Source organism: Staurois parvus, unplaced genomic scaffold (assembly GCF_062004578.1).
Source record: "Staurois parvus isolate SC_StPar_1 unplaced genomic scaffold, SC_StPar_1.0 ptg000145l, whole genome shotgun sequence".
Lineage (NCBI taxonomy): Eukaryota > Metazoa > Chordata > Amphibia > Anura > Ranidae > Staurois > Staurois parvus.
Window position 1 is genome coordinate 4175441 of NW_028317941.1, and position 21915 is coordinate 4197355.

Sequence of the window (21915 nt, forward strand, 5' to 3'; positions counted from 1 at the left end):
TGTGCTATGTTAAGGTGCACTGTGTTGTGATGGGGGCACTGTGTTGTGATGGGGACACTGTCTTGTGTTAGGGGCACTGTGTTGCGTTAGGGGCACTATGTTGTGTTAAGGGGTGCTATGTTGTATTAGGGGCATTGTGTTGTGTTAAGGGTTCTGTGTTGTGTTAAGGGGTGCTATGTTGTGTTAGGGGCACTGTGTTGTGTTAAGGGGTGCTATGTTGTGTTAGGGGCACTGTGTTGTGTTAGGGGCACTGTGCTGTGCTAAGGGACACTGTGTTGTGTTAAGGGTCCTCTGTTGTGTTAAGGGATGCTATGTTGTGTTAGGGGCACTGTGTTGTGTTAAGTGGTGCTATGTTGTGTTAGGGGCACTGTGTTGTGTTAAGGGGCACTGTGGTGTGTTAGGGGCACTGTGTTGTGTTAAGGGGCATGGTGTTATGTTAGGGGTGCTGTGTTATGTTAGGGGCACTGTGATGTGTTAGGGGCACTGTGTTGTGTTAAGGGGCACTGTGTTGTGTTTGGGGCACTGTGTTGTGTTAGGGGCACTGTGTTGTGTTAGGGCACTGTGTTGTGTTAAGGGGTTCTGTGCTGTGTTAAGGGGTTCTGTGTTGTGTTAGGAGCGTTGAGTTGCGTTAGGGGAACTGTGTTGTGTTAGGGGAACTGTGTTGTGTTAAGAGGTGCTGTGTTGTGTTAAGGGGTTGTATGTTGTGTTAGGGGCACTGTGTTGTATTAGGGGCACTGTGTTGTGTTAGGGGTGCTGCATTGTATTAGGGGTGCTTTGTTGTGTTAGGGGTGCTATGTTGTTTTAAGGGGCGCTGTGTTGTGTTAGGGTGCTGTGTTGTGTTAAGGGGCACTGTGCTGTGTTAAGGAGTTCTGTGTTGTGTTAGGGGTGCTGTGTTGTGTTAGGGGCATTGTGTTGTGTTAGGGGCATTGTGTTGTGTTAGGGGAACTGTGTTGTGTTAGGGGCACTGTGTTGTGTTAAGGGGCACTGTGTTGTGTTTGGGGCACTGTGTTGTGTTAGGGGTGCTGTGTTGTGTTAGGGCACTGTGTTGTGTTAAGGGGTTCTGTGCTGTGTTAAGGGGTTCTGTGTTGTGTTAGGAGCGTTGAGTTGCGTTAGGGAAACTGTGTTGTGTTAAGAGGTGCTGTGTTGTGTTAAGGGGTTGTAGGTTGTGTTAGGGGCATTGTGTTGTATTAGGGGCACTGTGTTGTGTTAGGGGTGCTGCATTGTATTAGGGGTGCTTTGTTGTGTTAGGGGTGCTATGTTGTTTTAAGGGGCGCTGTGTTGTGTTAGGGTGCTGTGTTGTGTTAAGGGGCACTGTGCTGTGTTAAGGAGTTCTGTGTTGTGTTAGGGGTGCTGTGTTGTGTTAGGGGCATTGTGTTGTGTTAGGGGCATTGTGTTGTGTTAGGGGAACTGTGTCGTGTTAGGGGCACTGTGTTGTGTTAAGAGGTGCTGTGTTGTTTTAACGGGTGCTATGTTGTGTTAGGGGCACTGTGTTGTGTTAGGGATACTGCATTGTGTTAGGGGTGCTGCGTTGTGTTAGGGGTGCTGTGTTGTGTTAGGAGTGCTGTGTTGTGTTAGGGGTGCTATGTTGTTTTAAGGGGTGCTGTGTTGTGTTAGGGTGCTGTGTTGTGTTAAGGGTGCTGTGTTGTGTTAGGGGCGCTGTGTTGTGTTAAGGGTGCTGTGTTGTGTTAGGGGTACTGTGTTAAGGGTTGCTATGTTGTTTTAAAGGGGCGCTGTGTTGTGTTAGGGGTGCTGTGTTGTGTTAGGGGCGCTGTGTTGTGCTAGGGGTGTTGTGTTGTGTTAAGGGGTGCTATGTTGTTATAAGGAGCAATGTGTTGTGTTAAGGGCACTGCGTTGTGTTAAGGGGCGCTATGTTGTTTTAAGGGGCGCTATGTTGTTTTAAGGGGTGATGTGTTGTGTTAGGGGCATTGTGTTATGTTAAGGGGCACTATGTTGTTTTAAGGGGCGCTGTGCTGTGTTAAGGGTGCTGTGTTATGTTAGGAGTGCTGTGTTTTGTTAGGGGCGCTGTGTTGTGTTAAGGGGTGCTATGTTGTTATAAGGGGTGCTGTGTTGTGTTAGGGGCGCTGTGTTGTGTTAAGGGGTGCTATGTTGTTATAAGGGGTGCTGTGTTGTGTTAGGGGTGCTGTGTTGTGTTAGGGGCACTGTGTTGTATTAAGGGGCGCTATGTTGTTTTAAGGGGCGCTGTGTTGTGTTAGGGGCACTGTGTTATGTTAAGGGGTGCTGTGTTGTGTTAGGGGCACTGTGTTATGTTAAGGGGTGCTGTGTTGTGTTAAGGGGCACTGTGATGTTTAAAGGGGCACTGCGGTATAAAGGGGGGCAGTGATGCGAAGGGGAACTAAGGACACTGTGAGACTTCTTTAAAGAGGGGACTGTGATGTACAAAGGACTACAGTGTCAAAGGTAATGTAAAGATGATAAAGTACCGGGGGACTGTGATGTGTTATATTGCTAATGAGATTCGGCCCTCTCCTGGAAGGAAATTTTGCTGATCGGACCTCCATAAATTTTAATTCAAGACCCCTGCTCTACAGCTTTTAGCAAACATTTGCTGAAATAAGTAACTGGGGTTCTGAAACAGAAAACTTTACCTCTACTTAACCTACCAAAAGTGTTTTACTGCATTAAACCTTTCATCCAACCTCTAAATTATGCACGTTGGGAGTATGACCTTTCCAATATACTTTGTGTTAAGATTTGTCTCTATTTGCCATCTCAGAGAGATGGGAGGTATGATATATAACTTGGCAATAATAAGTCACTTCTAGTCATGCTTAAAAGTGGTTGCAAACCTGAGACATGAAGTATGAACAAAGCATATCCCTCTATAGTGTGTACTTGTCTCAATAAAGAGCACTGAGTGCCATTTCTATCTGCTGCTTAGTTCCTCTTCTATCAACATGAATCACTTCTGATAAGTTTTCCTGAGACCAAGAGAAATATGGCGATAGAGGAGGGAGCTGCAGCAGATTTACACCTTCAGCTCTGTTCCTGTGTGCTGTGTGAAAGGAGATGTGTCTTGTTGTCATTGATGGGAAAATGAATTCCAGAGTTTATCAAGACATTTTGCAGGAAAACGTACGACCATCTGTCCACCAACTGAAGCCCTGCAGAGGATGGGTGATGCAACAGGACAATGACCCAAAGCATACAAGTAATTCAACAAAACAATGGCTGCAACAGCACAGAATACGCCTTCTGGAGTGGCCCAGTCAGAGTCCTGACCTCAACCCGATTGAAATGCTGTGGCATGACCTTAAGAGAGCGATTCACACCAGACATCCCAAGAATATTGCTACACTGAAACAGTTTTGTGAAGAGGAGTGGTCCAAAATTACTCCAGATCATTGTGCAGGTCTGATCTGCAACTACAGGAAACGTTTGGTTGAGGTTATTGCTGCCAAAGGAGGGTCAACTAGTTATTAAGTCCAAAGGTTCACATACTTTTTCCTCCCTGCACTGTGAATGTTTACATGTTATGTGCAATTAAACCATGGCAACATCTAATGTTTGTGTAGTATTATGTTCAGCAGACTGTGTTCTTCTATTGTTGTGACTTAGATGACATTCAGAGCACATGTTATGCGCAATTCATTCAAAACTCCACGTAATCCCAAGGGGTTCACATACTTTTTCTTGCAACTGTATTCCATAGAAACCTCTGCTGATTTTAGCCTAAATCCATCTAACATTCACTCAACATTCACCGTCAGTCTTCATTTTTTTACCTCCTGTAACATTTTCCAGCCACCTTAAGCAAATGGTAAGCTGGGGGCAATCTAGTAAGCCTTGATGGAAAATAATAGACACCGTTGCATGGTTTTGTGGAAGGCTCTTTAACTACAGGCAATTGTCATCCAGGTTTTTTGCATTCCCTGAATGCAAAAATCAACACATCTTTAACATTTTACAGATTTTTATTTTGCTTCAGATAGAGCAGTTCCTAACGCAATAATCTTTAAAAATTGAGTAAGTGTAACTGAGTAGGTCTGGTATATGTGTATTTAATGGATAGGGATGAAATGGAAATCAAAATTTGACAGTCGGATTCATTCTTTCAGCTGGTCAGCAAAAGTGAGAATATTCAGGAATGAGAGTAAACTGAATTTTAAACTGAGATATATATTATGTATCAGTTTGCTGAACAATGACAACCAATACACAACTGAGCTTGACAATGATAGTGGGGGAGGTTTTATCTAGTAATTGGAAAACTTCTGGATGCTATCAAAACAGTATTTATTCAAGAGGAATAACTACTGTGTCACAGTAGTTCATGTATGCCATATGATATAGCCTCTTTTGGGTTGGGCGGCTTCTGACTCTTTCTTTGGGTCATTGAATTATGAAATGAGCTATACTGCATATGGCTTCCTTGATATTTTAGATCTGGAGAACTTTTTAAAAATTTGATCCTCAATATATACTATATTGCCAAAACTATTGGGATGCAATAATTTACACGCACATGAACTTTAATGGCATCTCTGTCTAAGGCTGGCCATACATTATACAATTATCTGGAGATTTTTGGTTTAGATTTACCAAAAACCATATAATAGGAGGACAAACCTAAACAACACTTTCAGTTGTATCCAATTAGGCAGACCATTGCACTACACAGTTGAAGGTAAATCTAAAGGAAATTGGGCAGAAAATTGGAAGATAATTGTATAATGTATGGCCAGCCTTAGTCCGTAGGGTTCAATATTGAGTTGGTCCATCCTTTGCAGTTATAACAGCTTCAACTCTTCTGGGAAGGCTGTCCACAAGGTTTAGGAGTGTGTCTATGGGAATGTTTGACTATTCTTCCAGAAGCTCATTTGTGAGGTCCTGGCACTGATGTCGGGGGAGAAGGCCTGGCTTGCAGTCTCTCCTCTAATTCATCACAAAGGTGTTCAACCGGGTTGAAGTCAGGACTCTGTGCAGGCCAGGCAAGTTCCTCCACCCCAAACATGCTCATTCATGTCTTTATGGACCTTGATTTGTGCACTGGTGTGCAGTCATGTTGGAACAGAAAGGAGCCATCCCAAACTGTTCCCACAAAGTTGGGAGCATGAAATTGTTCAAAATGTCTTGGTATGCTGATGCTTTAAGAGTTCCCTTCATTGGAACTAAGGGGCCAAGTCCAACCCCTAAAAAACAACCCCATGCCATTATCCACCCTCCACTAAACTTTATTCTTGGCACAATGCAGTTAGGCAAGTACCAGGGGCGGACTGACAACTCATGGGGCCCCCGGGCAATAGGGGATCATGGGGCCCCTGTGTCCTTGCCCACACTCAAAAAAGTCTATAAAAAAGGTACCAGGGGCATTTCATGGGGCCCCCTACTGACCCCGGGCACTCGGGCAGTGCCCGAGTGCTCGAATGGTCAGTCCGCCCCTGGCAAGTACCATTCTCCTGGCAACCGCCAAACCCAGACATGTCCATCGGACTGCCAGACAGAGAAGTGTGATTCGTCACTTCAGAGAACACGTCTCCACTGCTCTAGAGTCCAGTAGCATATTGCTTTACATAACTGTATCCAACACTTTACATTGCACTTGGTGATGTAAGGCTTGGATGCACCTGCTCGGCCACGGAAACTCACTCCATGAAGCTTTCTACACACTGTTGTTGTGCTAATCTGAAGGACACATGAAGTTTGGAGGCATTTAACTATTGACTCTGCATACAGTTGGCGACTTTTGCACACTGTGGACTTCAGCATGCACTGACTCTGCTCTGTCATTTTACGTGGCGTACAACTTTGTGGCTGAATTGCTGTTGTTCCCAGTTGCTTCCAATTTGTTTAAATACCACTAACAGTTGACCATGGAATATTTAGTAGTAAGGAAATGTCATGGCTGGAATTACTGCATAGGTGGCAACCTATCACAGTACCACGCTTGAATTCACTGAGCTCCTGAGAGCGACCAATTTTTTCACAATTGTTTGTAGAAGCAGTCTGCATGCCTGGGTGCTTGATTTTATACACTTGTGGCCATGGAGGTGATTAGAACACCTGAATCCAATGATTTAGAGGGGTGTCCCAATACTTTTGGCAATATAGTGTAAGTATATTATTTCTAACCATGTGTGAAATAGGTAATGACCAAAATTCCCTTAAGTTAGCAGAGCTTGTTGTTTCACGGTAGGCTAACTTTTATACAGGTCTTTCCAATTATGTCAATTGTTTGTATGGAAAAGATACTTGGTTCTATAAAAGCAACTTATAATAGTTGCAGGGCTTTATCCAGCTCTTGTCCAGACTGTTACTTTTCAATTAGCATTGCACTCAGAGATGTTTCATGATAAATATATGTTGTGCTAAGTAATGTGTCAAGTCTAATCAGTGTGTTAGACTATTTTTGCTGTTTGGTGGAGGCATGATTCAAATTGCTGCAATTTTGTTGCCCTTAAGCTTCACACCATCTCCTATATATTGTGTCCTTCTGTATTTAACTTATTTCACCAGTTACTGAATTTTAGTTGAACTTGATGTGTTTTGTTCTTCAACTTTGATGCTGCCAAACTTCTAACGTCTCTGTGTACTTGAAGTAGTGTGAAACTCCTAGAAGTGTAGTTCATGCTTTTCAAAAGGGCCTTAGGGTACAAAAGCAACTAGAGTATGTCTGAACTTCCCAGTATGTTCCATAGGCACACACTATATGAGGTGGTTAATGAGTGAATCTAGCAGGGCTCAAAGAGAGCTGGAATACTGAAAGAGCTCCTCAGTAAATGAATGAACTTGGATAAATGTGTTCTGGATGGGGTCGTGTGTTTATTTTCCTTTACTGCATACTTGAAAGTGCTCTAGTAAAGGATAAGTGCCATTTAAAACAAAGTGCATTTATCTGTTATGCCCTGACCTAACCTAACCTCCCTGCCCCGAATGCATACTTATCTATATCTGAGGGCTACAGTTCGGCTGTCTGTTTACTTCAAGTAGTGAAAGTTTTTACTGTCATGGCTGCACCTGCACATTATTACCCCAAAGATTTCTATGGGGCTGAGTCCCAAGGCCAGAGATGATCGGAGATGGTTAGATAAGAGTCTATGGGGCTGTTATGCACAGACATAGACAGGACAGTAAAGACTTTCAGCTCTGGATATAAGTAAACTGCACAATCACAGCCGTTGAATTGAGGTGAGTATACATTTGTGTAGAGAAAGGTTGGGTCAAGTTAGTTAACAGCCAGCACCAAAAATGATGACAAACATTAACCCCATGCAAAACATTTTTCTTTCATTTTGGAACTCCTGACAATGTTTAACTGCTGACCAGTTCTGTGCTATAGAGATTTCTTCTAGTTTCTTATCATGGTGTCCATTGGCACTGTGGCTGGGCCACTAAAATTCTGTGCAGTGGAGATGCAGATTACAATAAATACAATGTATCTGATAACCTTTTAACCACTTCAAGTCCGGACACTTTCACCCTCTTCCTGTCCAGGCCAATCTTCAGCTTTCAGTGCTATCACACTTTCAATGACAATTGTGCAGTCATGCAACACTGTACCCATATGAATGTTTTAGCATTTTTTTGAGGCAGATAAAACTTTATTTTGGTGGTATTTATTCACCACTGGGATTTTTATTTTTTTTGCTATATAAATGAAAAAGTGTTTTTTTATAAAATTTTGCAAATAAATAATCTTTCTTCATAAATCTTGGCCAAAATGTATTCAGCTATCTTTTTAGTAAAAAGAAAATAACCCAAATTAGTTTATAACCAAAAATTATAATGTTTAAATATTTTTACATTTTTATTTTATTTTTTTTTATATTATTTGTTTTTCTTTGTTGTTGTTTTTTATAACATACTGTCAACCTAGCAGTACAGTGTCACCATAGTGACACTGTACTACTTGTGGGCGGTGATGAAGATTTTTTTTTTTTTACACTGATTGCTTTTACACCCATAAAGGCTGTAAAAGCAATCATTTCTCCTTCTCTCTGGCTGCATTCTTGCAGCCATGGAGAAATACGGTGAGAGCTGTGATTGGTCACAGCTTGTCACATGGTACAAGGCTGTTGTGAATAACCTTGTACCATGTGACCTCTGTGATCATTCACAGATTTCACTAGTAGTAAGCAATGATGTCAGAAGTGACATCTTGCTTACTACTATTCATGTGATCACTGATTGGCCAATCAGTGATCACATGATCAGGACCTCAAACAAAGGTCCTGTACAGCGATCAGTGTTCCTCTGTGTCCAGAGGACAAAGCAGGCACCGGGGCACAGTGCCGCAAGCTCCCAGGGAGCATGGACAGGTAGGGAAGCGAGCTGACATTTATATATGACCACCCGCTCCTGCACTGCTCCCATCCGGCCGTTTATGTACATTGGCCAGACGGGAAGTGGTTAATCCAAGTCCACTTGTTGAAAAGTGTTTTTATTGCAGTGTGTGTCTCCTTCAGAGAGATTCCCTGTCTTGGTGTGACCACTCACATTGAGAAAGAAAATAATGAAAGTCAATCTCCCCCAGTGGAGACTCTGACAGCCATAAAAGGTGTCAGAAGAACCCTTCCCCAGTCTATTTAATACAACATAAAGTTTGGGTTGAATTTCTACTTCCAGACATCAAATGTGTCTCTGTGGAAGGTGTCTACATTATGCATATAACCTTGCTGGTGTTAGACATGCTTTGAATCAGCTAGGATCAAGAGGTCTCTGTGGTGCATACCCTTCATTGTTCATGTTTTAATTTTATATGAATGTCCTAAAGATCTCTTTTTATGAACTTCTTATCCCCACATCTTATTTGCCAGTTATTATCTTGATTATCTGTTTTATTTTATCGGCACCAATAGAAGAAAGCATGACTGAGTTTGTCCTTTACTCTTAAGCGATGTATAGTACAAGAAAATTGTTAAAGCTGGTACCACAAGAATAGTACTTTTTATCTGCCAGTTCTTACAGTTTGATCAGCATGTAGAGAAAATGTAAATTTCTTGACCCAACGTACATCCGCTAAGATGAAAGGCTCTATAATCTAACAAGCACTGATTCGGTATAGTTAACCAGAAAAAGGCTGTTGGAAAAACACTGCACGTTTCAAGAGTATCTAAACCCAAAAGTAAAAATGTTATATTTTGCATGTTATCAATCAAGTGTGGTAGCTGCATTAGTTTTCTTTTTTTTTTCTTTTTTACTTTATTTTCACCTGGTGAAACAGTAAAGCTGGCCATACACACATCAGTTATTTGTTGAGCCTGCGTTCACATTAAACAGCGCAGATGGCATAATCTCTTGCTGTGGCTATTGTATTCTGACAGCTGGCACTGCACTACTGACTGTTAAAATACATGGACAGTGTTTGCATCTTATTGGATGCAGGTACTGTACAGTCAACAATTTTTTGAATCGAAGAATGTCAGGTGGGAGGATGTCTTCAGAGCCAACCATGATGTGAATTTTGGCAAGTTCATCAGAAATTAGTCCAAATTTGCTCCTTATATGGCCTGCCATCATGAGTCAGACTTGGGGGCCAGTAACTGTATTATAGAGAGGCTCCCTCCCACTGACTAGCAGAATAAGTATCCAAGCACGTCACCCCAGAGGATGATGCAAGCTTACCCAAGCCATGAGGTCTCATCACTAACCGGTATTCACCAGAGCTCCTGATGGTAGAGTTAGGTTTTGCTGCCTGTTTCTACCAGGTCGTGGTCCTCAGGATTGCCTCACCAGGAGATGAGTAAGCTAAGGTGCATTAGCAGATATAGAAGGTAGGGAACCAGAAAAATCATAGTAAGTAACAAGCCAAAGTTCGGCAACAAGTGGTCACAGGTTGGGATGCAGTGGAAGTGTAGTCGAGCAACAAGTTAAGATCAGTGACAAATAGTTGCGGGTTGGGATTGAGCAGAAGCGTAGTCAAGAAACAAACCAAAGGTTGGTAACATATGGTAGTGAAGATGAAGACAGCTGCAGGAATGCAGTGGAGCAAGATATCGGCTAGAGAAAGCACAATCATCTGGCAAACAGAAAGTGCAAAGAAATGACTTAAATCAGGAACTTCATGGGAGGATCAAAGAGTTCAAGGTTCAGGAGAAACAAGAGACAAGGCAAGATTGTCCTAAAAGATCAGACAGGGAGCTGTCCAGCATCTCAGGTGGCTCACCAAAAAGAGTTAATGCCAGACACAGACGAGGTGTCTGATTTTGGTCCAGGTCCTGATGCCTGCTGTAGTCTGTTTATTGTTCAACTTTCTTTAACAGACCAAGCTGTCCAACAAACGTGTCAGTTAGAGGGTTAAACCAAACCCTTTAACCATTAGCCGCCCGGCCAATGGCCATTTGGCGGCTTCAATTGTGTCCCTGCATTCCGGGTGCACGCCATTTGGCGTGCTCCCGCACATGCGCCGTTTGCGCTAATGCAGAGCAGCGCAGCAGTGCGATCTGTCAGCGGCCGTGCACCTCGGACACGGCCGATGACAGATCCGAGTACAGGCTCCCGTTGCTGGTACCATGTGACCTGCTGTGACCAATCACAGCAGGTCACATGACAGTTGTATACAATGGATGGCTTCATTCATGATGCCATCCATTGTATACTAGTGCCTAGCTGTGAATGGTCACAGCTAATCACATGCACATGTCATGTGATTAGCTGTGACCAAATCACAGCTAAGCACAACAAAAAAAAAAAGAAAAAAAGCTGAATGAATCGATTTCATTCAGGTAAATGCTTGCTTATAGCAAAGTAATTCTTTGCTATAAGCAAATTGTGTAAAAAAAAAAAAAAAAAATACTGATCACTTCCCCAAAGTAGTACAATGTTACTATGGTAACATTGCACTACTTTGGTTAAAGTAAAATATGAAAAAAAAATCTTAAAAAAAATAAAAAAAAATGTAATAAAAAATTAAATATAATAAAAAAATAAAAAAAATTAAAAAAAAAATATATATTTTTTTTTCATACTGTCACCAGTCAGTGTCCCTGTTCACCGCCATGCCAGTTATATGATGACGCTGTACTGCACTGGTGACAGTATGTAAAAAAAAAAATAGTGAAAATAATTTTTTTAATTTTTAAATTTTCCGAAAAATTATGACAAAAAAATACAACTTCAAAAAACTCGCCATGCCTCTTATGAAGTACGTCGGACTGTCTACTCTGCAAAAAGGGGTCATTTGGGGGATATCTGTACTCTTCTGACATTCTTGGACCTCAAGAAATTAGATTGGCCGTCAGTACTTCAGGATTGATCAATATTCAGATCTATACCATAGTTTGTGAACTCTATAACTTTCCTACAAACTAGAAAATACATCCTAATTTGGGTTATTTTCACCAAAGACATGTAGCAGAATACATCTCGGCCTAAATTTATGAAGAACAATTATTTATTTGTAAACTTTTATAACAGAAACAAAGAAAAATGTGTTTTTTTTCAAAATTTTTGGACTTTTTTTGTTAATTTAGCAAAAAATAAAAACCCCAGCGGTGATTAAATACCACCAAAAGAAAGCTCTAGTTGTGTGAAGAAAATGATCAAATTTTAGTTTGGGTACAATGTTGTATGACCTTGCAATTGTCATTCAAAGTGTGAGAGCGCTGAAACCTGAAAACTGGCCTGGGCAGGAAGGTGTAAAATTGCACGGTATTGAAAAGGTTAATACTGACGGGGTCCTTTCAATGGTCAATTTGCATTTATGTAAAATCTTTATCCCTAACAGAAAAAAATAGTTGTCGTAAATGCCTAAAAAGCTAAAACAAAATGTATATACTGGGGATGTTTTGCCTGCTACATGGGGTTCTATTTGTGTCAATCTTGTTCCGAAACTTGCACGGCTCGGCCAGAAAGCAAAGCCAGCCTGACGTTTCTAACCAACACAACTACTATAGGCACCCCCTACTATAGGCACCCCCGGCTGCGATTGAACAGTAAATTGGCAGCAGTAGACTGATGTGCTCATTACTGTCTCTTCCTGTCAGCATGTTTTTTGATAGAACATGTACATACAGCACACCTGATTGCCCCAAGTACCACACCCCTTCTCCCAATCAGTGCATAACAAGAGAATGAAGTCAAGTCAAAGTCAGGTTTTTACACTAGTTCAATGTATACATTTCATTAAGTTTTTCAATAATTCATAAATGCTTAGATTGCTGCTTTTTCATATCTGCCTGGAGTTTAGCTTTAAGGCTTCTCAAACCATTATTTCTGCTTTGTGACAGATTCATTATGTATGTGCTACCATGTTTTATGTTATTTGGAATCCCTTAATGCATGCATACACTAACATATTTCTTATCGAACAAAGCATCTGAGAAGTTACTTAAGCATTTGAGGGGTTATTTCCCCCATAAGGGATAAAATGCTTTTAGTGTAATTTGTGCAGTGTTAATTGAACTGTTACATTGACGTCTGCCAAAATGTCATAACTGGTCTTTTTTTCAGCATTGACTGTGGTGCCCTGTGCTATGACACAAATGTATTGCTTGTGTAATGACCTGTTCTTAATTTATAAAGAAGCCTCTGTGGGGTTTGATTTATTATTGTGACTCATACTGGGGTGAAATATTATAGGACAGTTGCCTGCCTAATTACTATGTGCTATTTAATTAAAGTCTTGCTGTCCTATGGTCTGCGTTCTTCCAAGGGCTGTATGGGAGTTGACAGCTGCTTCTGCTGGAATTAATACCAGCATTCATACAGTTTTGTGGCTAATTTCATAAAAATTACAGAACCAAATTAGTTATAGCATATAAGTCAAATACATTTCATTAAAACTAAAATTACTGCTTTTACAAAACACCAGGCAAATGAAAGCATTTTTGGAACTTGTGTCAAAATGTTCTCTTTTTCTGTTACAGTGGCATACTAAGCTAGGCAATATAAATATTTGTTTGCTGATGATGACATGCAATTGCTACATTCTCTGCTACTGTCCCGCTCTTTGACACAGCATTCACTCTGCTCTGTTCATCAGCGACAGATGCTAACGATTTTACATTTGGCCACGTGATCCCCATGTAAAATGTTTCTCACAATTGTAGCTTCTAATGCATTAAAATGGTCTGAGAATGGAGAAAGAATATTTCCTTGTTCATGCAGCTAGGAATGCAGATTGCATAAAAAATAAACCAGTGTGTCTCACAGCAGTCAATTAGACTCAAAAACATTGTAGAAAATCACATTTTCATTTTAGGCACGCAACTGCTTGCTGGTGTTCATTCAGATGCTGGAGCATACACCCTTACAGCAAACAAAAACATAATGCACATGTGTCCAATGGTAAATATCATGAGAATACAATTTGGTTGTCTGCGTACAATTGATGTGCTGGCATAAGTGCTTAACCTAAGGTAAAACATGCTCTGTTGTCCAATGTACCCCTTTCTTGCTGCTTCAGGTACGTTTCCTTGAGGTAGACAAACCTAATAAAATTGACCCTTACTTGGTACCAAGGAACCAAATAGCTGATGCAGGATAACAGATCTCCTACAGATTTAGAACCTAAGACCTTAAGTACCTTTTAGTACTTTATAAGACATATAAGAACTACATTTGGAGCTTCCAGATGTTCACAGATGCTTGACCTGCCTGGACAGCAGGTTCTGTTGGAAGGGGAGATAGTATGGAACAAGGTAATGCATCTTCTTGCATTGGTAGGGGAGTTTACTTTTTACTAATCTATTAATTTTACTAAAGTCACTCAATTCATGTCTTTCAGCAGCATAGGCAGACATTTCAATGTCTGTCTTTTCTAGGTAGATTTGCCATTATGTCTTCAGGTCTTCAGATTTAGAAAACCATTTACTTCATTTTTAAATTTTTTTATTTTCTTTTTCACTGTTTTGCTGTCTGTATCGTGACAAACATTCTCATTTTTACTGTGATCACCATGATAAGTCATTAGGAGCTAAGCATAGTAGTAAGCAATTCTCTCTGCAGGATCCTGGCATGCTAGCAGGTCCATCCTTTTTCATAAGTGAAGTTAACAAAAGTTATTAATGCCTTCCTAGAAAGGGAACTTTCTTTGATGACTTTTAGAGTCCATTTACATAACATCTCAATGTGCTGTGGTGCGCTTGGTTTCGTTGACATGCACTGCGTGGGGCAGCCCTAAATAAGAATGGGCGGCAACACACTTCAACACACTAAAAAATAGGTTCTGTCTGCATTTCTCATAGTAAAACCTGTTGCATGTGCTGTGGTGCATTGGAGGGCATGTGTATTTTGAAGGTGAACAATTAATAGAACTGCAGGGCACCAACACACATAAAGTAACTTTCTGCAATGTAAGTGGTGTGAATGGGCAATCAGGATTGAAAAACCCAAGATTTTTAAGAGGAAATGATCTCTGAATTCTGTGTGAACAAAAAAGGAGTGGGCAGAGGGCAAAGCACTAATCACCAGTTTCATCTGGTTTCCCAGTAACACCATTTTCTGTCGTGTCTCTACAACTGCTCCTCAGTGTCTCACTATTCTTTGTTCTGCGCTGTCCCTTTGAGGAAGTGGCCATCTTGGTAGAGGTAGGGTTTTGCATCTTCATGTGAAAGCCTCTTGGTATGGGGCTGTAGAAACAAAAGAGCCTAGGCATATTCCCATACATACTAGGAAGTGCACTGTTTTTTTTTCCTTTGTAATATTCATGGAATACATTAAAGGACGGTTATGAAGCTTTAAAAACACTGCTTAAATACTGCTTAAACACAGGGTATTACTGTGCGTGTGAACGAGCCCATAGGGTGTTTCAGGCTGCAATGCTCATGAGATTATTATATTTTTTGAAGCATATATATTACAGTAAGTATTATCTATGGCAAGGTGATGGTTTACATCTTGCATCGAAACAGGACAAGTCCTTAGTTACATACCATTTCCAAGCAGCTATAGACTTTTCTGTGTTCCCTTGTTGGGGCTTGTTCAGTCTATAAATGTACTGTATACTTGAACAAGCTTGCACCAAGCTTACACAAATTGCTTGCTACTGCCATGATACAGCTTGTTTTCACTAATGCACCAATAAACGCATCATTTATTTTCTGCAGCTGTGTAAAAACCTACATCTATATCCTTTACATATCAGCCGCAGCTGATAATGAGATAATCTGCATATAATTACAATTTGTTGCCTCCTTGTGAGCAGAAAATGTGTCAAATTTATTTTCTTTTTGACAGCATTATAGGCGCCAGTTAAGGTTTACCATTTGCCATTTATATCTAAGGTTCGGTAGCTATTAAAGCTCTGTCAAGATCTGTTTTAGAGATGATAATATTGCAAAGCCAATACTAATATTCCATTTTTTTTCCCCAGAATTTATTCCTGTTTCTTCTTTAAGCTTCTAGGAATTACTAACTAATTTATTGAGTGAAGTAAAGGTGACTGAAGCCTGCTGCCGGCTGATGTCACTCAGGCAGCCCAGGCTCTGAAAAGATCCTAACCATATGGTTGGGATCCACCTAGATGCCTGGACCGGCAGATGGCTCAGCCTCTAGGTGGGCCACTGAGAGCCTCAGCCAGCCGATCCTGTCCCCCTCCTTAGCCACGTGTTCAAGTGAGTGCTGGAGGCGCACAGCAGAGAGCCGGAGACTGACAGTCACTGGATCTCTGCTCACTAAAGGCTGAGAACTGAGCAATCAGTGGTCTTTGATCACTCAGTTGTCAGTCGTAGAACTGGCAAAGGAAAGATGCAGCATCAGAACTTTGCTACATCCAGCTATGCGAGTATAAATCTTTATTTTTTTACAGCTCCATACTTTTCTTTTAAAGTGATATTAAATGTTTTTGGGGTTTTTTTTAGTAACAAACATGTCATAATTACCTGCTCTGTGCAGTGGCTTTGCACAGAGCATGCCCAATCCTCCTCTTCTCATGTCTCCTACAGCGCTCCTGGCTTCTCCCCCTTGACCAGTGCCCCCAATAGCAAGCTACTTGTTATGGGGGCTCTGCTGCATGCCCACCCCTGAGCCCTGCTCTATGTGTTCATAAGACACAGAGAGCCATGGCTCGCCCACCCTGTTCTCTCCTCACTGGTTGTGATTGACAGCAGTGGGAGCCAATTGCTCCCATTACTGTACCTCAGCCAATGAGGGCAGATAAACCTGGGACAGCCGAGGATTCTGTGCTCAGGGCTCAGGTAAGTATTGCTGGGGCTGGGGGGGTAGAGCAGGACACAGAAGGTTTTTTACCTTCTTGCATAGAAGGCATGAAGGTAAAACAAACCTTCATACTTTACAACCACTTTAAAGCATCTCTAAGGATGGATGGAGTGGTGAGGAGTTAGAGCTGGAGTCACCAGCACTATGGCAATATTCTTATCACATGATTATTGTGAAAACAGCGTCATGTAAGTCAGAACAGCCATTGTGGTCATTACAACCACCCATTTTTTCCACTGGTAAACTGTAAGGCTTGCAACTCATAATTGAACTTTATTAGCCTTTGTATTTAGGGGCATAACTAGAAATCACAGGGCATCATAGCAAATATTTCAATATGCCCCAACAGAAAAAAAAACACTATTGTACATATTGTGCATACCCCACTTACCATGGCAGGTGACAAAAACCGAGGAGAGTTCAATGATGAAACTGAGGTCAGTACAACTCTGTGGAGGGGGAGGGGAGGTCCTATTCAGCCAAGGGGCAAAATAATAAAAAATAAAAAGAATAAGTGTAAAATGTTTAAAAAAAACACTTATCAACAATACTAAAATTCATTTTCCACCACGTGTATATACAGCTTAAAATTAATAATGTCCTAGGTGCAAAAAAACACATGTAATTTGCTGTTTATCACTTTATGCGTTTGCTTAATTTCCACCAAAACATGCGTATTCCAGCACTCCTCCCCAAAAAGTGCTCCACTTCCACCAGCTGTGTTCTCATCTGATATATTTGACCCACATAAAAATGCAAGGTCAAATAAGGCATGTTTCCCCTTTAAATTGGATCTTTATATACTCCACAGGGCTGTAAGCAATCCTTCATATTGGAACCCTCCTCATGCAATGGTCAATGGCTGCGAACTTTCTGAAGATTTCAGGATCAATTTCCCTTTAATATAATTTCCAGTGCTTCTGCCTCTCCAACTCAGCTCATCCACTCAGGAACAACAGAATACACCCCATAGTGCTTCACCTTTTATTAAAATGTATTCACACACTCCGCAGAATAAAACTCACATTAGCATGTGCAAGCATGCATCACCGATCACAATCATAAATGCATAAAGAAATCGCCAGTTATTCACTCCAATTTGACTACAGCTGGTTCTTTGTGTACAAGTGACGGCAGCGATCAGCTGAACTGTCAACTGTATCTCGCCCATGCTGACAGAGCTCTGAATGGGGAATTATTTAATTACAGAGACCCCCACTACACCACATCCCTGGGGCCACAGCTGCCTACGTCTGGGCCCCATAGCAGCCACATGGGCCACTGTAGTAGTTTTCCCACTCTTTTTATTGATGTTTGTCTGTCTCGCTGCTATTGGGATTCACTCTCTTTATTTGTCTAAAGATACTTTTTTTTAAGTCATCAGGAAAGAAATACAGGGAAAGTCTTCCAATGGGCACATTTGCTCTGATGACAATGGTTTAAAGGGGGATTCACTTTGGAGAGATTTCCATGCCGTGCTTACAAGACAGGAAGTTAAAGGAAAATATCCCCATTTGGACATAGATGGTAAAAACGAAACACAGCAAGGGTTTATACTGTTCCCTACTGGTTTTGTATTTAAAGTGGTTGCAAATCCTTACATATACCCAGTAAGGTGACTGACCTCAGGTGATACACAGAGATTAAATAAATTCACCTACATAAGTTGTACCTGTTTATCCATAGCCATCTGTCAACTACATCCATTTAAAGTGCAGAATTTACATAGGATCTCTCAGCTCAGAAAAATGAGTCAGTGAGGATAGATCTGAGAGCTGATTGGAGTGAAGGGACAGAACCCCCCTTCCCCCGCAGAACTCACAGGAATAATGCTAAAGCTGTCAATCTGCTGGAGGTCCCTCCCCTGTCACCATTTTCTCTTGGTGTCAGGAAAACTCATGCTGATAGCAGAGGAACAAAGCTGCAGAGAGAAATTACACTTAATGCTCTTAATTGAGACATGTACACACTATAGAGGGATATGCTTTGTTCATATTTCATGTCTGAGGTTTTCAACCACCTTAATTTAATTTATTTTAAAAATGAGTCCACTCAAAGGGGTTCAGAGAGAGCTCTGGAAACAGCCTTTTTATAAGGCATTCGATATTGGACTAGATATACTGTTTTATTGTAGATTATTAAATAATACAATTGTGTTCCAGGTAATTTTGAAAGCATTCTATATTTATGAAAGTGTATAGTTTATTTATAAAGTGCGATCAGTGTATGCAGCTCTCTGAAATCTCCGGTTTACAAACAAGGGCAAAGTGCACAGTGTGATAAAAAATATATGAAACTTTAGCTAGCAAATGGTTCAGGAAGTTATAGTGCAAATCTTAAGTAAGCACATCAAAGTGGGTCTTCAGTGAGTCAGGGTGAGATGAGACTTAGTACTGTGGAGTTGAATCACAGTCTCTGTTGTGACAAGTAGTGGTAACTATTATATACAGTAAGCTACAAATATGGTGGAATAGTATCATATACAGCATACCAATCCATATTAATGAATATGACCAAACTTTTGAAAAAGTGGGGGATTGGTAGTGTTGATGATGAGAGCATTGCATTGTCGGACTAAAAAAATCATTACAGTATTGAATTTTTAAATTATTTTTTTATTATGAGGTTTTCATAATTTCTGTTGTTTAGCATGTGTTTTTTTTAGTTTTACAAACAGTTTAAGCTCTGTTGTTTTATTAACCACTTGCCCTTTGGAAGGAGGAATAATGTCCCATTGTTAATGTCAGGTAGAGGAATAGTGTCCCATCATTATGGTCAGTTGGAGGATAGTGTCCCATTGTTGGTGCCAGTGGCAACAATTATGCCTCATTGTTAATCTCAGTGGGAGGAATAATGCCCCATCATTGATGTCAGTGATCCAAGCGCTGGATAAAGGCAAACAAAAGGACACATCTGCCCCTGGGCCACAGTTTAGAGACCACTGCCATAAATGATCCCCCTTTTTTAAAAAATTGCAGAATATAGCACTACTCATGACCACGTTAATGGATAAGTGGTACAGGCTACTTGAAAGTTCAATATTTTCCCTTCAAGCAAAGAGGCCACTCTGTCATTTCATACACCATATTATGCCTGTAATCTGCTCCTGGTTTAGTTAGTTATAATTTGATTTCATATATATACAGTATATATCTAGCAGTATATAAATAATCAAATAATACCAATAATTATCCCAATAGATAATGGTTTCACATCATTAACTCATTAGCAGATACATTACAGAGAAATTATAGAGCCTTGTGGTTAGAAAGATAAACTTCTGAGTATTTCTGAAGCTGAAAGTTATGGGTTTTATATGTTGTAGTGCAATGTGCAGGATAATACAGCCACTGAAGTACCACGGCAGCAAGCTAGACCATTTTCTGTTTTGGTCCATCTGCTGGAACCTGAGTCTTTCATACATTTTGTTTTTTCTTCCCTTGTAAAGGAAACTGTAGACAGAGAATCTTGTAAAACAAATTTCCATGTACAAAGTGGCAGTTGAGATGCATATGTTTACAAAATGAAAACTAAGCTGAAATCTTTTCCATTTCACAGCTTCGAGAACATTTGGCCAAAGGTCAGCGTTTGTTGGCGGGGCAAGGAATGACTCAGGTAGTTCGAAGTATGTTGGAGCTGGTGTCAACCAAGAACTACTACAGCGGAGACCTTCTTTTTTGTGTTGAAATCTTGCGCAATGTGACTGATACTTATAAAAGAGCAACCTATATACCTTCATTTGAAGATATTCAGGTAATGAGATCTTATCAGGATTGGCTAAATACATATATTGTACTGTCTAAGTCATTACAGTTAGCAGCAACATTTGCTCTAATATAACATGATGCATATACTGTACCTAGGCTCAATTTCTAGAAAGAGATGAGTAACTTGTAAAAATATATTAACAGATCAATCAAGAAGAACTTGTTCATTACTACTTACAGCTATTTTTTGATAAAATATAAAATATGATGTTGCATTAAGTAAATCGATAACAAACACATCAAAATGTGGTGCACCTGTGATATCGCAAAAAAATGGTACCCAAAAATCTCCATAGGTGACAATTTACAGGCCTTCACCACTGATCAGTTTTCGAGTTAACTGTGAGCTCTGTTGCTAGAATTATTGTTTTCACCTTACATTAATGGCAATACCTCACATGTGTGATGCGATTACATGTTAATTTTGTTATACAGGATTTATATAGCGCCGACAGTTTGCTCAGCTCTTTACAATATGAGGGAGACAGTTCAATACATTTCAGTACAGAAGGAATATGAGGGCCCTGCTCATGGAGCTTACAATCTAAAGGAAGGGGGAGGTGATACAAAAGGCGATAGCTGCGGGGGATGATCTGGTGGAGGTGATTCAAGTACAGTTCTTAGACTGAGGTGGGATAGGCTTCCCTGAAAAAGGGATTTTTCAAAGATCGCCTAAAGGCAGACAGGGTGGGGGCTGACTGGATATACTGTGGTAGGGAGTTCCAGAGGATGGGAGAGGCTCTGGAAAAGTCCTAGAGGCGAGTGTGGGAGGAGGTGATGAGTGAGATAGAGAGGAAGATATCTTGGGAGGAGCGGAGTGGGAGATATCTGTGGATGAGGTTGGTAATGTATCTAGGGGCAGTGTTGTGGATGGCTTTGTAAGCTGTGGTTAGTATTTTTAATTTTATACGTTGGGTTAGTGGAAGCCAGTGAAGGGATTGGCAGAGAGGGGCATCATTCACTGGTCAGTTGGTAAGGTGTATGAGTCTAGCAGCAGCATTCATAATAGACTGAAGGGGGGATAGCCTGTGTAACGGTAGACCAGTGAGGAGGGAGTTGCAGTAATCAAGGCGGGATAAAACCAAGGCGTGGATAAGTTGTTTTGTGGTGTCATTGGTCAGAAAGGGGCGGAATTTGTAAATGTTCCAGAGGTTGAGGCGTACATACACATGCGCACCGTGGGCCGTGTTTGCATTGGCAGGTGTGTGCAGGGCAGTGGGGGTTACGTTTAATTTTGTTTAATACCTTTTAAAAAAAATTTTAACTTTCAATATTTATTTATTTTTTTATTTAACATTTTTGCTATCAAAAGAGATTAATAAACATCTATGTGATAGAATTGGGGAGCTGACAGCAACAGAGACAGTGCTGTAAATCCAGAAAACAGTGGTCAGAACTAGGTGTGACCAGATATTGATTGTGAATCAAAAGTGATATTGCTGTGATCCCACTGTAGCACAAGTTGGCATAGCCTACAAGTGAGTAGCAATGCTATTTTGAATTCAAGAGAAGTGCAGTATCATTATTAAACCATCAAGCTGCATTAAGCCCTGTTTCACACTGATGCGAATTGTCATGCGATTTGAATGGTCAAAATGGGCAACAGACAAATCTCATCCAATGATTGGCAATTGAACCGCTCTAATCAGTGTGACTCTGACTTCCTGTAGTTCCTGTGCTACTTTTGCCAATTTCAGGTGTGACTTGCATAGACATCTGTGCATAAATTTGCACAGATGTCTATGAAGTCTCACTTGAAGTCGCACAGCGTAAACCAGTGCTAAGTGGACTTCACTGACAGGCTCAACAGGTATTTGTGGGACATTGCAGATGGGCTAAGAGAAAACTGTAAGTGCAGATGCAATTAAAGTAGTATTAGACCGTTAGCGTTTTTTTTTACTTTAGCACGTTGGCACAATAGAATAAACATCTCCCCATATTTGTTCAAATTTTTAAACCAGCACTTTCAATGCTGCTGGATTCTGCTTTCTCAGTGCTGTTTTCCTAAACTTTTGGTCTTCATTGAAAAGAG

General features: G+C 40.7%; 1 protein-coding gene across 10 annotated transcripts in view; it reads left to right on the forward strand.

Moving 5' to 3' along the window:
* Positions 1 to 21915, forward strand: part of ADGRB2 (adhesion G protein-coupled receptor B2) — a 603867-nt gene that overhangs the window by 481888 nt on the left and 100064 nt on the right. For all 10 annotated transcript variants that reach the window (XM_089673848.1, XM_089673852.1, XM_089673850.1 and 7 more), the window contains one exon: positions 19675 to 19869. In XM_089673848.1, the coding sequence (XP_089529974.1) occupies positions 19675 to 19869 (195 nt within the window). The remainder of the gene's footprint in view (positions 1 to 19674; positions 19870 to 21915) is intronic.